The sequence below is a fragment of the Protopterus annectens genome, chromosome 2.part2 (genome assembly GCF_019279795.1).
Source record: "Protopterus annectens isolate FY-2018-M chromosome 2.part2, PAN1.0, whole genome shotgun sequence".
Classification (NCBI taxonomy): domain Eukaryota; kingdom Metazoa; phylum Chordata; order Ceratodontiformes; family Protopteridae; genus Protopterus; species Protopterus annectens.
The window spans coordinates 276,654,452-276,667,052 of NC_056730.1; the positions used below are offsets into that span (position 1 = coordinate 276,654,452).

Consider the following 12,601-nt stretch of genomic DNA (forward strand, 5'->3'; position numbering starts at 1 on the left):
TTTTTTAAATCAGGTGTGTCAGTTGGCCTTTTCCTGTCTTCTTTCACTATGATCCAGGTCACACAAGCAAGGACAGGTTGGAAAATATATGCAATCAATTTACATCAGCAGTCAAGCACCATGTTGTTGGGAGAAAACTGTAGATTGTCCATAGAAAACTAACATAGACAACATGTAGTCTCCACACAGTGTCCAATGATCAGACCTTGAACCCCAGACCCTCATGTTATGAAGCAGAGATTTTAACAACATAGCCACTGTGCTGTTCATTTGTAGTATATCTTAATTCATAAGGGAATATTTTCCAACTGAATTTACATACTGCTGCAAAGATACAAGAGAAAAATTAATCAATGTAATACAAAGGATTCAACTGAGGAAGCTACACGGACATTGGGCAATTCAAATAACACCAGCTTCTAAAATATAGCCTTAGCAAATATTGACACTGCCCTCTTTCAACCACCACCACCAGCAGACCAGTACATATTTCTGGATGGCATACACTTTCAGTGCTACAAGTGGCAAAAGAAAAAAAAAATCTTAAAATGGCAGGCATAAGCAAAAGCAAATAAAATAATAATTCATCAGTCAGGCATTCTAAATATCACATCTTATTGCACAAAAGTGTACATCATGGGCTATCGGGTCGACTAATCCCATCTAACTAACCGCTACCACAACCTCTCTAGACCTGCATTAGGTACTCTTCAGCATTTTTCTCCTACTAAAATTACCTCATTTGCCAAATGATCTCTTATTTTTTGTACAGCTTTGCTCACCTATTTGACCTTTCTCTGTTATCCTTTCTTGTATGTACTTTAATTCTACTATCAAAATCATACAGAGAATTCATTACTCAATGGCTATCTTCTTGTTACTTGTATAAATTGTACAGTGAATGTTATGCTAGTTTATCTTACTGTAAAATTTAATTTGTACTGTGAAATTTACAATTGTATATTTTCTGTTGTGGAGCTTTTATCCCTGGGCCTCCACTGAAAAAGGGCACAAGCTCAGTCAGACTATACCGGTAAACAAATGTCAAATAAATAAATAAATATGTTAGAATGTAATCAGATGGTTTCTTGCAGGTACCTCGTTGATTTAGTTTTTAGCTTCTCCTAAAATTGTACAACCATGGAACATTTGTACTGATGTAAGGTAAAATACTGAATATTCCAAGCATAATAATAGAACAAGGATAAGCCCCTAAAGTTTTATCAGGTGCATTTTTTCTTAAAAAACAAAAGGTGAAACTACCAAAATGACACGGAACTGCTACATTTCAGCAGGGGCAAACATAAGCCACAGTGCTGAGATACTCGTATAATCCTGTATGAGAAGAGACAGCTTAGAAACAAAAGCAAACACGAAGACTGCATCAAGTATATGTGCATTCTAAAATAATTAAAATTCTGCAGAAAAAAAAATGCACATATTGAAGTGAGTAGGGCATCAGAAATATATAGAGATGTCATGAAAAAAAGATGATTCAGACATTATTATCATAGCTCTCAACCTCTTAACACAAAAAAACAGGACAAAGCCAAAATAATGGTTGGATAAAGCCCCAAAAATAGGGACAAATTTTAAATATTGCTCTTATAAACTTAGAATGTTGCTAGAATAAAAGGTCTTGTGTTACCATTTATTTTTTATAAAGTCTGAAACTCAAATGCCTGTCATTATTTAGTTAATTCAATCCTCACTGATTTCCCACAAAAATCCAGAAAATCCTAAATTTTATGAGGAACAGACCAAAAATATGAGGTGAAAACGTAGACTGTTGAAAGCTATTATAATTTATGAATGGGGCAGTAACTCACCAAAATTACCTAGGTCTGAGTTTTTAAGTAAAATGTCAAAGTGAGAAGGAAACCAGTTTGGTGGACCCCTGCAATAAACAGGCTATACAATAGAAGGAGGAAACTAGTTCAGAAAAAAAGCAAATCTCAAGAAGGAAAGACAACCCTGATCAGTATCAGTAAGAAACTAAGGTCCCTCATGAAATCATCCAAGGCTAACTTCGAAAGAAAAATAGCCAAGGATTCAAAAGATAACCACAAAGCCTTCTTTAGCTATGTTAAGAATCTAAGTGGCAACTTGCAGATATGCACTGAACTAGTGCAAAATAGCACAAAATATACTGAACCTACCGATATTGCCAACATCCTGGCAGATAGATTCAGTGCAAACTTCACCCCCCTCTCACCTCAAAAAGGGCCCACAACAATACCGGAAAAGTGTAGTGTCCCAAAAATCACAGACGCACAGGTGAAAACAGCCCTTTCAAAAGCCAAAAACACAGCGTCAGTGGGACCAGATGGTGTCCCAGGCTGCATCTTGCACCAACTACAGAACGAACGAACCCCCCACCTAAATACGCTGTTCAACCTCAGCCTCTCCACAGGCTACATGCCCATAGAATGGTGCACAGCAATGGTTATTCCTCTCCACAAAGGAGGGGCCACAACTAACCCTGGTAACTATCGCTCCATAAGCCTGACTAGCCTGGTCTGCAAGGCTATGGAGCGCATCATCATGGAACTCATTAACAAAGACATTGGGAACCTCCAAACACTTGACCTGACCCAGTTCGGCTTTGTTAAGGGCAGATCATGCCTACTAATCCTGGTTGACTTCTTCGAGACAGTCACCAAGGCCATAGACGAGGGAAAGGTGGTTCACACAGCCCACCTTGACCTCGCCAAGGCTTTCGACACCATTCCCCACTCGGGTATTACAGAAAAACTCACCAGGCTGAACATAAATCCCTACATCATGAGATGGGTTGCTAACTGGCTTACAGACAGAACTCACATGTTAAGAATAGTGGGCTCCAGGTCAGACTCTAAACCAGTCACAAGTGGTGTCCCGCAAGGCTCATTCCTGGGACCCCTATTGTTCAGCATATACTTCTCAGAAGTACAGGCAAACACAGAAGGACTATGGCTATACAATAGAAGGAGGAAACTAGTTCAGAAAAAAAGCAAATCCCAAGAAGGAAAGACAACCCTGATCAGTATCAGTAAGAAACTAAGGTCCCTCATGAAATCATCCAAAGCTAACTTCGAAAGAAAAATAGCCAAGGATTCAAAAGATAACCACAAAGCCTTCTTTAGCTATGTTAAGAATCTAAGTGGCAACTTGCAGATATGCACTGAACTAGTGCAAAATAGCACAAAATATACTGAACCTACCGATATTGCCAACATCCTGGCAGATAGATTCAGTGCAAACTTCACCCCCCTCTCACCTCAAAAGGGCCCACAACAATACCAGAAAAGTGTAGTGTCCCAAAAATCACAGACGCACAGGTGAAAACAGCCCTTTCAAAAGCCAAAAACACAGCGTCAGTGGGACCAGATGGTGTCCCAGGCTGCATCTTGCACCAACTACAGAACGAACCCCCCACCTAAATACGCTGTTCAACCTCAGCCTCTCCACAGGCTACATGCCCATAGAATGGTGCACAGCAATGGTTATTCCTCTCCACAAAGGAGGGGCCACAACTAACCCTGGTAACTATCGCTCCATAAGCCTGACTAGCCTGGTCTGCAAGGCTATGGAGCGCATCATCATGGAACTCATTAACAAAGACATTGGGAACCTCCAAACACTTGACCCGACCCAGTTCGGCTTTGTTAAGGGCAGATCATGCCTACTAATCCTGGTTGACTTCTTCGAGACAGTCACCAAGGCCATAGACGAGGGAAAGGTGGTTCACACAGCCCACCTTGACCTCGCCAAGGCTTTCGACACCATTCCCCACTCGGGTATTACAGAAAAACTCACCAGGCTGAACATAAATCCCTACATCATGAGATGGGTTGCTAACTGGCTTACAGACAGAACTCACATGTTAAGAATAGTGGGCTCCAGGTCAGACTCTAAACCAGTCACAAGTGGTGTCCCGCAAGGCTCATTCCTGGGACCCCTACTGTTCAGCATATACTTCTCAGAAGTACAGGCAAACACAGAAGGACTATGGCTAACCAAGTTTGCTGATGTCTGTAAACTGGGAGCCATAATTGACTCTCCGGCTGACACGGACATCCTCCAAAAGGGCCTTACTGAGATGGACACCTGGTGTCAAAGTCATGGCCTCAAGCTAAATGCCAAAAAATGCATAGTCATCCCATTTGGGAAAAACTAAACACCCACGATTTACCACATAGGTGGCAGTCCCCTTAATACAGAAGAGGTAATAAGAGATCTGGGGATCCAGGTAGATAGCAATCTCTCCTTTGACAATCATATTGCCAAAGTAGTTAGGAAATCCTTATATGTGGCCCATCTAATTACTAAAGGGTTCGCATCTAGAAATAAAGAGGTTATAGTGCCCCAATACTTGTCACTCATTAGACCCATCATAGAGTACAATGCCCCATTTGGGATGTACCTCACAAGACACTTCCAACAGCTGGAAAGACCACAAAAGTACCTCACCAAGAGGATTACTGGCCTCAAACATATGCCCTATGCAGCCCGACTGAAAAAACTCTGGCTGTACTCAGTGGCATATCGCTTACTCAGAGGTGATCACTGCCTGACTTACAAAGCCATGTCCAACTCAGAATTGATGGACATGCTCCACCTAATGAAATCCAAGTCACTGTGAGCCACATGCTCTAGTGAGCTAAACCTCGCCGCAACAATAACTAGAACATGCTGGAGGGATAGATTCATGTCACAGAGACTCCCCATGCTTTGGAACAAAATTCCAAATTACATCAGGCAGAGCCCCTCACTAACACTCTTCAAGAGAAACCTTGATGAGTGGATGTGTAACAGAAAATACACCCCTGGGATCACTTCATCGGCTCTGCTTGACAGAGGATCAGTTAATTAATCAATGGGGCGGCTAAAGCCGACACACTCTGGCTAGGCTTATAAATGCCCTCGGGCAGATAGCCTAGTACCTACCTATGAACCTATGAACTACATGCAGGTGTTAATATGAAAACCCAGTGAAAAGGAACTAGGTTCATCCGAAGATGTGTCTTGTTTATAGTTTTAATAGAGTACATTATAGTAAATGTAGTCAGTGGGCATGGGTAGCTTCATACTGTGCCACAGTTGTGAAAGTTAAGACGTAAATGACATAATTCTTAGTTTGTTGCATTATTTGGGAACTTCCACTGAATAAACAAACAATGTAGCTTGCAGAATGATGTGCAGTACTGCAAGGAAGAGACAGTTCAGTAACTTAAATAATCCTGTTAATACAGTGCTTTTCCTATGTCAAATCTCTTTACTTACACATTACTAAGAGTTGTAGTGAAGTAAGATCCCCTGCAAGCTCTTGACTATGTGATGCTAAAGAAATACTGTAATGTAACAATTGTCTACTCTTTTCATTATTTTAAACCTTGTAGGCTCAAATCAGATACTGTGAGTAGGTAATTAGACTGGGGGGGCTATACCTACTACGTGTGAATGAAATCACTGGCCTTACTGTTGTACTTGATTTGCTTTGCAAGAGTAACATGAATTTGACTGAAGTAAGACTGATCACAAGCTCTGAACTCTCGCTATTGTTTATGTGAAAAAAATACATATATTAATAACAGTGTTGTCTTTTATCCTTCTTTGTCTTTTAACCTCACAAGATCATATCAGATACTGTGAGTGGGGTGGCAATAGGGATTGGAGCTATGTGTGAATGAAACAACTGGCCCTCATGTTGACTGTTGTAATTCCAGCTTTGCAAGACTGTAATAGTTTTCTGTATTTTCGGATGAATGTAATCTAGTTATCAAATATGTGAGTCATTTTTAATCTATGTTATTTCATATCTGTTCATGTATATACTGAATATCTGTTTAAAATTGTTTGTAATATGTTAGAGCTTTTCTTCCCGAACATATGGTAATTTTTTTATGACTAAAGACAGTTGGACAAACATGGGTAAGCAAAAGTCAAATTAAAAAATGATGCATTTGTGTAAGGTGAGCTGGCACATGAGTTGTGACTAATGTTTCTGCCAAATAAATGAAATTAATGCAGCTATGTTCATTTAATCCCCCCAGGGTCAAAGCAGATACTTTTGTTCGGTAACTGAGGTGGGGGGTGGGGGCTGTTTGTGAATGAAATGAGTTGAGTGACCCTGCTCTCTAGTGTTGTAATTTTGGCTTTGCAAAATTAATGTATATTTTGGTAAAGTCAGCTGTCATACAAGCCTGTGTCAGTGTCTCTCAGAACTACTGGCACATTAAGCATTAGAGTGACCTTGAACTGTAAATAATAAATTAAGATAGTACAATGGGATTTCCACATCTCCTTACTTTTCACTTGGTACTTTACGAAATGCAGATTACCTGATACAGTACAATGTATGTTTACTGCATCATGTGTACTCATAATAATTTCATGCAGTCAGACTAACCACTTTTCTACTGTTTAGATTTTGTGCTGTTATAGCATAACCTAAACACCTCATTAGCTCTGAAGTGAGATTTAGTCTAGTATTTGGTAGACTATTCAGCATTTGCAGTATTGACTGAGCAGTTATTTTATGTAAAATGGTAAGCATGATCAGTGTTGATCCCGCTGTCTCGTAGCTCCGGCCTGTGAAGTTAACCCCACTCTTTTCTAGTTATCCCCACCCCATTCAGGTGTCTCCTGCAGCCCCCCTTTGATTTAATGTCACCAGCCACCAATGTAAGTCATTAGTTAAAAAAAAAACAGACCCAAAAAAGTTTGGGATGCCATAAGGAGGTATGGGTGTGAACTGTAAGTATATAGAAAAGGAGTTTTAGGCTTGAATGAGTAAATCTGACACAAAGAGAAAACTGTAACTGCTAGGGATCCATATGTTTAGCCTGTCGACATTACACATGCTAGTCATAACTAATTAATTTATTCATTTTCCAAATCAGTTTTGTCAGCATTTGAGAGTGTCTTGTTACAATACCTTTTGTATCATTCCTCTGAAACTTTAAAGTACGTCTGCAAAATACACCTGGGAAAACATAAAAGGAATGCACATAAAATGGATGCAACACATTTACATTTTTTGCAGTTCTAAAAGGAGACCCTTGCTATAACGTGTATTGTTGAATTCTTATTAAGTCTACAGTTGTGTACTGTGTACATGTTGCTGACACATCACTGTTCTTGTGTGCTGATCCAGCTTTTCAGAAGCAATGAGAAACCAACAACAGAATGTGAACCAGACCCAAGAGAATTGCAACAGCTGGTAGAGACACTGAAAGTAAACTGAAATAGTCATAGAAAGCTCTAATTGCTACATGAAGAGACATTTTTTTGAAATAAAAGTTTTAACATGATGAAAGGGCACATGTTTTTAAGATTATTTAAGACTGAGAATCAGCTTCTTAGCATGGATGAATTTTCTTTGAGGATGGAATGCACTGTCACATCTTTCGCTGCTTTATTTGATCTGTCCTTGTTCTGTTATACTGGGGGCCAATTAAATGTTAAAACTACTCAGCTGGTTAGAATTAACTGTTGTCCACCACATGACTTCTTGCTCTGATCAGTATAAATACTTGCATAGATGGTCTTGTTTTGCTATTTTTAGAAAACCAAAGCTACCCTGTGGAAATATTGACAAATCAAGTACATTTTTTTTAACTTTCAGGTAAACATGGTGATTGGCATTCTGGTCTTTAATAAACTGGTATCCAGAGATGGAATTCTGGATAAAAAACTGAAGCACAGAGCAGGGTAAGTATTAAATCAAATTATTATAAAACCTCAGATGTACTAGGGTAATGGAAGAAGATAAATTAAGAGTACACTGGTATTAAATGCATTGTTTGCACCTTACTCAACACTTCCCTTTTAAATTGCATGCATTTGTTTCCTTAATAGTTTAGCTATTTTCATTGATTACTTAAATGTAGTACTTCATTTATCTGTCTGGTCTGTAAAAACCAGATTTCATATTTATGTGAAATATACATATATATATATGTGTGTACTACATCAAACTCACAACAAAGAGGTAACCACAGGGATATCATCGCACTGTTCTATAAATATATCATTATCAGAAACATAGACAGACACTGCTGGGAAGGCACAGGTAGCAATCCCATAACACTGCTTGTGTCCATGTATGTATCATTTTTCACTGACAACCACTAGATGCATCAGATAAAGAGACAATTATTAAGAATAAACAGTGCATGATGTGAAAATTACAGGGCTTGATTTTCAAATTGAAGTATACCAACTAAAAGTGAAATATACTGCATGCAATACTCATGCACACACTTAAGAATGTGCACAAACACCAGATGGGCTAAGGTAGTTCAATCATTGCTCTGCACGTTTTGGGAGCAAATGTGTATTAACGTCTTTGTCCTATGCTTAAGCCAGCAGTGGCCATGTCCAGCTATGGGTAAACTGTACAGTACTGTCTTGGCATAAATTTGGCTGCTGTTCTGAAATTTGTTAACAGAAAGAAAAGAAGAAAAGTAGTTCTCGACATCTTTTTTATGCTGCACAGCAATGGGGAATTCATGAGAAAAACTCAAAACTTGCTCAGCACTGCTCAAATGTTTGTTGTTTTGTTCTGCATGCCTGCATTGTTTTTGCAGCTCCTGAAGTACTAAATTAAATGTGCAGTAGCTTAGCAAGTTGTTCATCCATTGCTCACTTAAATTAGAAAATCAGGCCCACTTTATTTTAATGTAAAACACATTACTAAATGTAAAATTACAAAGCCAGACTGTAAAAAAGACAATTTTTCATGAAAAAAATTGAAACACTTTTTTTTGTTCTTTCTGTGGGTGTTTTGTTTGTTTGCAGTCAGATGAGTGAGCCCCATAGCGGTTTGACGCTCAAATGTGCCAAGTGCGGAGTAGTTTCAACAACAGCTTTGTCAGCCGCCACCGCCAGTAATGCCATGTTAGTCAAAATCATTTACATCTTCTTGTTACAATTAGTATACAGTACATATCAAACAATACCATTGTAACTGTCTAAAACTCCTTCTAACATTCAGACACTACAGTTCTGAAGCTTGTTAACGTTAACATTAACTTTACTGTGTTTTTACCACTTTCAGCATTTAATTATGTGCTATGTTTTATGTGTCTTATATATGGAGCTTTGTTTTTCTGTGTATTCCACTGCTAATAGTGAATGTGTTTAACTCAGAAAAGTAAGCTGTTGGGTATTTATCATAGCATACAATCATTCTTCTCATTGTCTTTGAGCAGGGCATCCCTTTGGAGCTCCTGTGTAGTGTTACCTCTCCTCGCGCTAACCTGGATGTCTGCAGTCCTAGCAATGACAGACAAAAGATCAATACTGTTTCAGATACTATTTGCTGTCTTTGATTCTTTGCAAGGCTTCGTTATTGTTATGGTCCACTGCATTCTTCGGAGGGAGGTAAGGAATGACCTTTAAGTTTACTGCTGACATTTTCCAGATGTTGTTAGTAGATACTGCTGTTCATTCTTTAGATCAGACTTTCAAAAATTCAAGCAGTTTTGTTTCAAATATTGAATATCAAAAATGTTTATTCACATAAGTGAGATTAACCTTTGGGAATACCAGTGAGAATGTTAGATTGAATATATTTCTAAGATTTGTTAATAATCTCTTACTGCACTCAATAGACCTCCCTGATTAAGGCAAGTAATCTTTATTGTTCAATTGCATCCTCAACTTCAACCTCCAATAACCTTATTTGCTCTATTGCCTTCAGTCGCTTGCAACTTCACTTGTGTCATTACATTTCTGAAGCTGTTTATGCATAAAGTATCCCAAAACAAAGCTTTGTTTTTTCTGTTCTGTTTTTGATTATTTAAATATATCTAATGATAAATGTTAAATAGATGTTTAACTTAGGATAGGAATATGGACAGCTCCAAGCTAGTAGCATATAGTTTTAAGATTTTCACATGGAAACCAAAGAAACTAAATATGCAAGAAACTGTATCTTTGCCTATAGAGCTCCTGTGGATTACAACATTTCCGACTCAGGAGGAAAGAAGCCAACAATGAGTGGGTCACTGGAGACTGGCCTGATTAACCTAGATTCTGAAAATGTCCTAGGTGACAGAGGGCAAGATGGATGGAGTATGAGTGCACAGTATTGAATGACAGATTCCTCACTATTTCTCTAGGAACCCCAGTTGGAAACTGTAGCACATGCTCATGAACAGTCTTGCTGTTTGGGGGGGGGGGGGGCACAAGAAGTAAAGTTCATCACTTTCCATGCATTGATCACACTGAAATCCCTCTCTTTGGAATGAGCTGAACCCTATTTCTTGGCCATCCTTTGAAATTTTAGCTTGTGTGAAATAGAATCCACCCACATTGGGATATCACCCATGTATCACCACCCAGTTCTTGTATTCACCAGGAAAGAAAATGGTGGTGTATGTACAATAGCTCAGAGTTTGGGTTGCATACAGTCAGTAGACAGTTCCAAAAATAGAGTTAAAAAATCTTCTTTTTAAAGTAAATGTTTAATCTTTCACAGATGATACTATTTACTCTGAGCCAATATGGGGCTCTCAGAGGAAGTACAATTTTATTAGAGTTTAACACCATCAAGCAGTTGACATAATCTGTTAAAATGCAGAAAGATACACATTTTCTGCATACTAGTTTCCAGACTAGTTATATCAACAACATCCCTTTTTTATAATGCTTTGGTTATGAGTGGCACTGAACATCAGTCCTTCCCCTAACTTCCCTCTACTTTTTTCTCACAAATCCACATTGCCCTCCCCCATCACCCCAACCAGACTGCCCCGGATAGGTGGAAAGCTGAAATAGGATACTTCTTATTCCATACACTAGAAATATAACTCAGAATTGAACTGCTGTTTCATCATACTTGGTGATCAAAGATTTACAGTCCTACAATGGCTAGCAAGAACAGTGTAAAGCTTGCTTCCTGGAACTTAGAAGATGTTTGCACAATGGCTGGAGTGCAAGCAATCCTTAGTTGGACTAATGCTATTATATCCCTAGACATGTAGAGCACAATTAAATGGCCTTCCCCAGAGGGTAGTATAACAGCAGGGATTAGCAACAATCTCCCCTTCAGTGTAGTTAAATCAGCATTCCCTTTCCTATCACTCTCTGCTCAACTTCTCTATTATATAGGCTGAGGCTTGAACCCATCTCAAATAGGACACTATCACAGCTTAAGACCTGACCAAGGAACTAGCCGTATCACTATAAATGTTAAATTGGTGTAGTGTTTATATGATAATGTTCATTGGCATGAAAATACAAAGCTTAAATGGACCTTCAAGTTCACTGGAGAAAGGGTATGGTTTGGCACTGGAATGACAACAGATCATTGGTCAGAGGACTTACAAGGAAACAATGGTAGTATGATTTTTGGACAACTAAAAAGAGACAAATGCTAGGCCAAAATTAGAATTGATTAAGCCACTGACATGACAAGGAATTAGGGTTGCCACCTTTTCAAATGGCCAAAGTGGGACATTTTTTACAGAAATGTCAGATTTTGAAGTGCAAAACTACCCACGGCCAGTACAAAGGGCAGAACTTTACTTTTTTTGCCAGAATAAAAGCTTATTCTTGTAACATTTGAGTTTCTTATTTTGTTTCTTATAACATTTAGGTGTTTCAGATATAAAATAACTGTTTCATGCAACTATTAAAGAAAATAAAGGAAATATTTTTGTTCTAAAATCTCAGGACATTTGTCATTTTTTTCAATTTTTTTTGCAGGACACAACTGCCCAAAAAGGGACTGTCCCTCGCAAAGTGGGACTGGTGGTAACCTTACAAGGAATCCTATACACTTTTAAGCAGTTGCACAATGCGAAATATGAATAAAAATGTGCATAACAGAGAAAAAGGCTTAGATTTGAAATTATATTACTGTATGGGCTTTCATTTCTAGAATAAGCTCCTTGTTCCTTCTTGGCCTGAATGGGGTTGATGTTAAATGAAAATTAAGGGCAAGAAGGACCCTTACTATGTAATATTTAATCCTGGCTTAACAGTGATGTACAAGAATGAAAGGTACTAAACCATTCATCTATCATAAGTCTGCCATTAAGTGACATTACCAGAATACAGAATTTATTTATTTTTTTTTGCAGATTTCTGGTTCATAGGTAGGCACTAGGTTATTGGCCCTAGGGCCTGTATAAGCCTTGCCAGAAAGGTACCCTGGCTTTCACCACCCATGTAAATTATTTTCCTGTGCCCCTGTCGAGCAGAGCCATGGAAGTGATGCCCGGGGTGAATTTCCTATCTCCCATCCAATCATCAAGATTTTTCTTGAAGAGTGCTAACGAGAAGCTTTGTTTGATATAGATAGGTAGCTTGTTCCAGAGTATGGGAAGTCTCTGGGACAAGAATCTATCCCTCCAGCATGTTCTGTTTTTTTGTGGTGACAAGGTTTAGGTCCCTAGAGCATGTAGCTCGGAGGTATTGGGATTTCTTTAAGTGGAGCATGTCCAACAGCTCTGGGTTTGACATAGCTTTGTATGTTAGGCAGAGATCGCCTCTGAGTAGGAGGTAGTAGTGGTTATTTATTTGTTTATTTGCTTTTAGTTTGTTTGTTTAAATGGGATACAGCACTGGTAAAATCTGAATAATTGTGGGCCCAGCCTGAGCAGAAGAG

General features: G+C 38.7%; 1 protein-coding gene across 1 annotated transcript in view; it reads left to right on the forward strand.

The window, feature by feature from the left end:
• The window catches only part of ADGRB3 (adhesion G protein-coupled receptor B3), a 3,555,978-nt gene that overhangs the window by 3,323,224 nt on the left and 220,153 nt on the right, over positions 1 to 12,601 (forward strand). Inside the window, exons 23-25 of the mRNA XM_044063870.1 lie at positions 7,610 to 7,695; positions 8,785 to 8,883; positions 9,198 to 9,369. Coding sequence (XP_043919805.1) covers positions 7,610 to 7,695; positions 8,785 to 8,883; positions 9,198 to 9,369 — 357 coding nt within the window. The remainder of the gene's footprint in view (positions 1 to 7,609; positions 7,696 to 8,784; positions 8,884 to 9,197; positions 9,370 to 12,601) is intronic.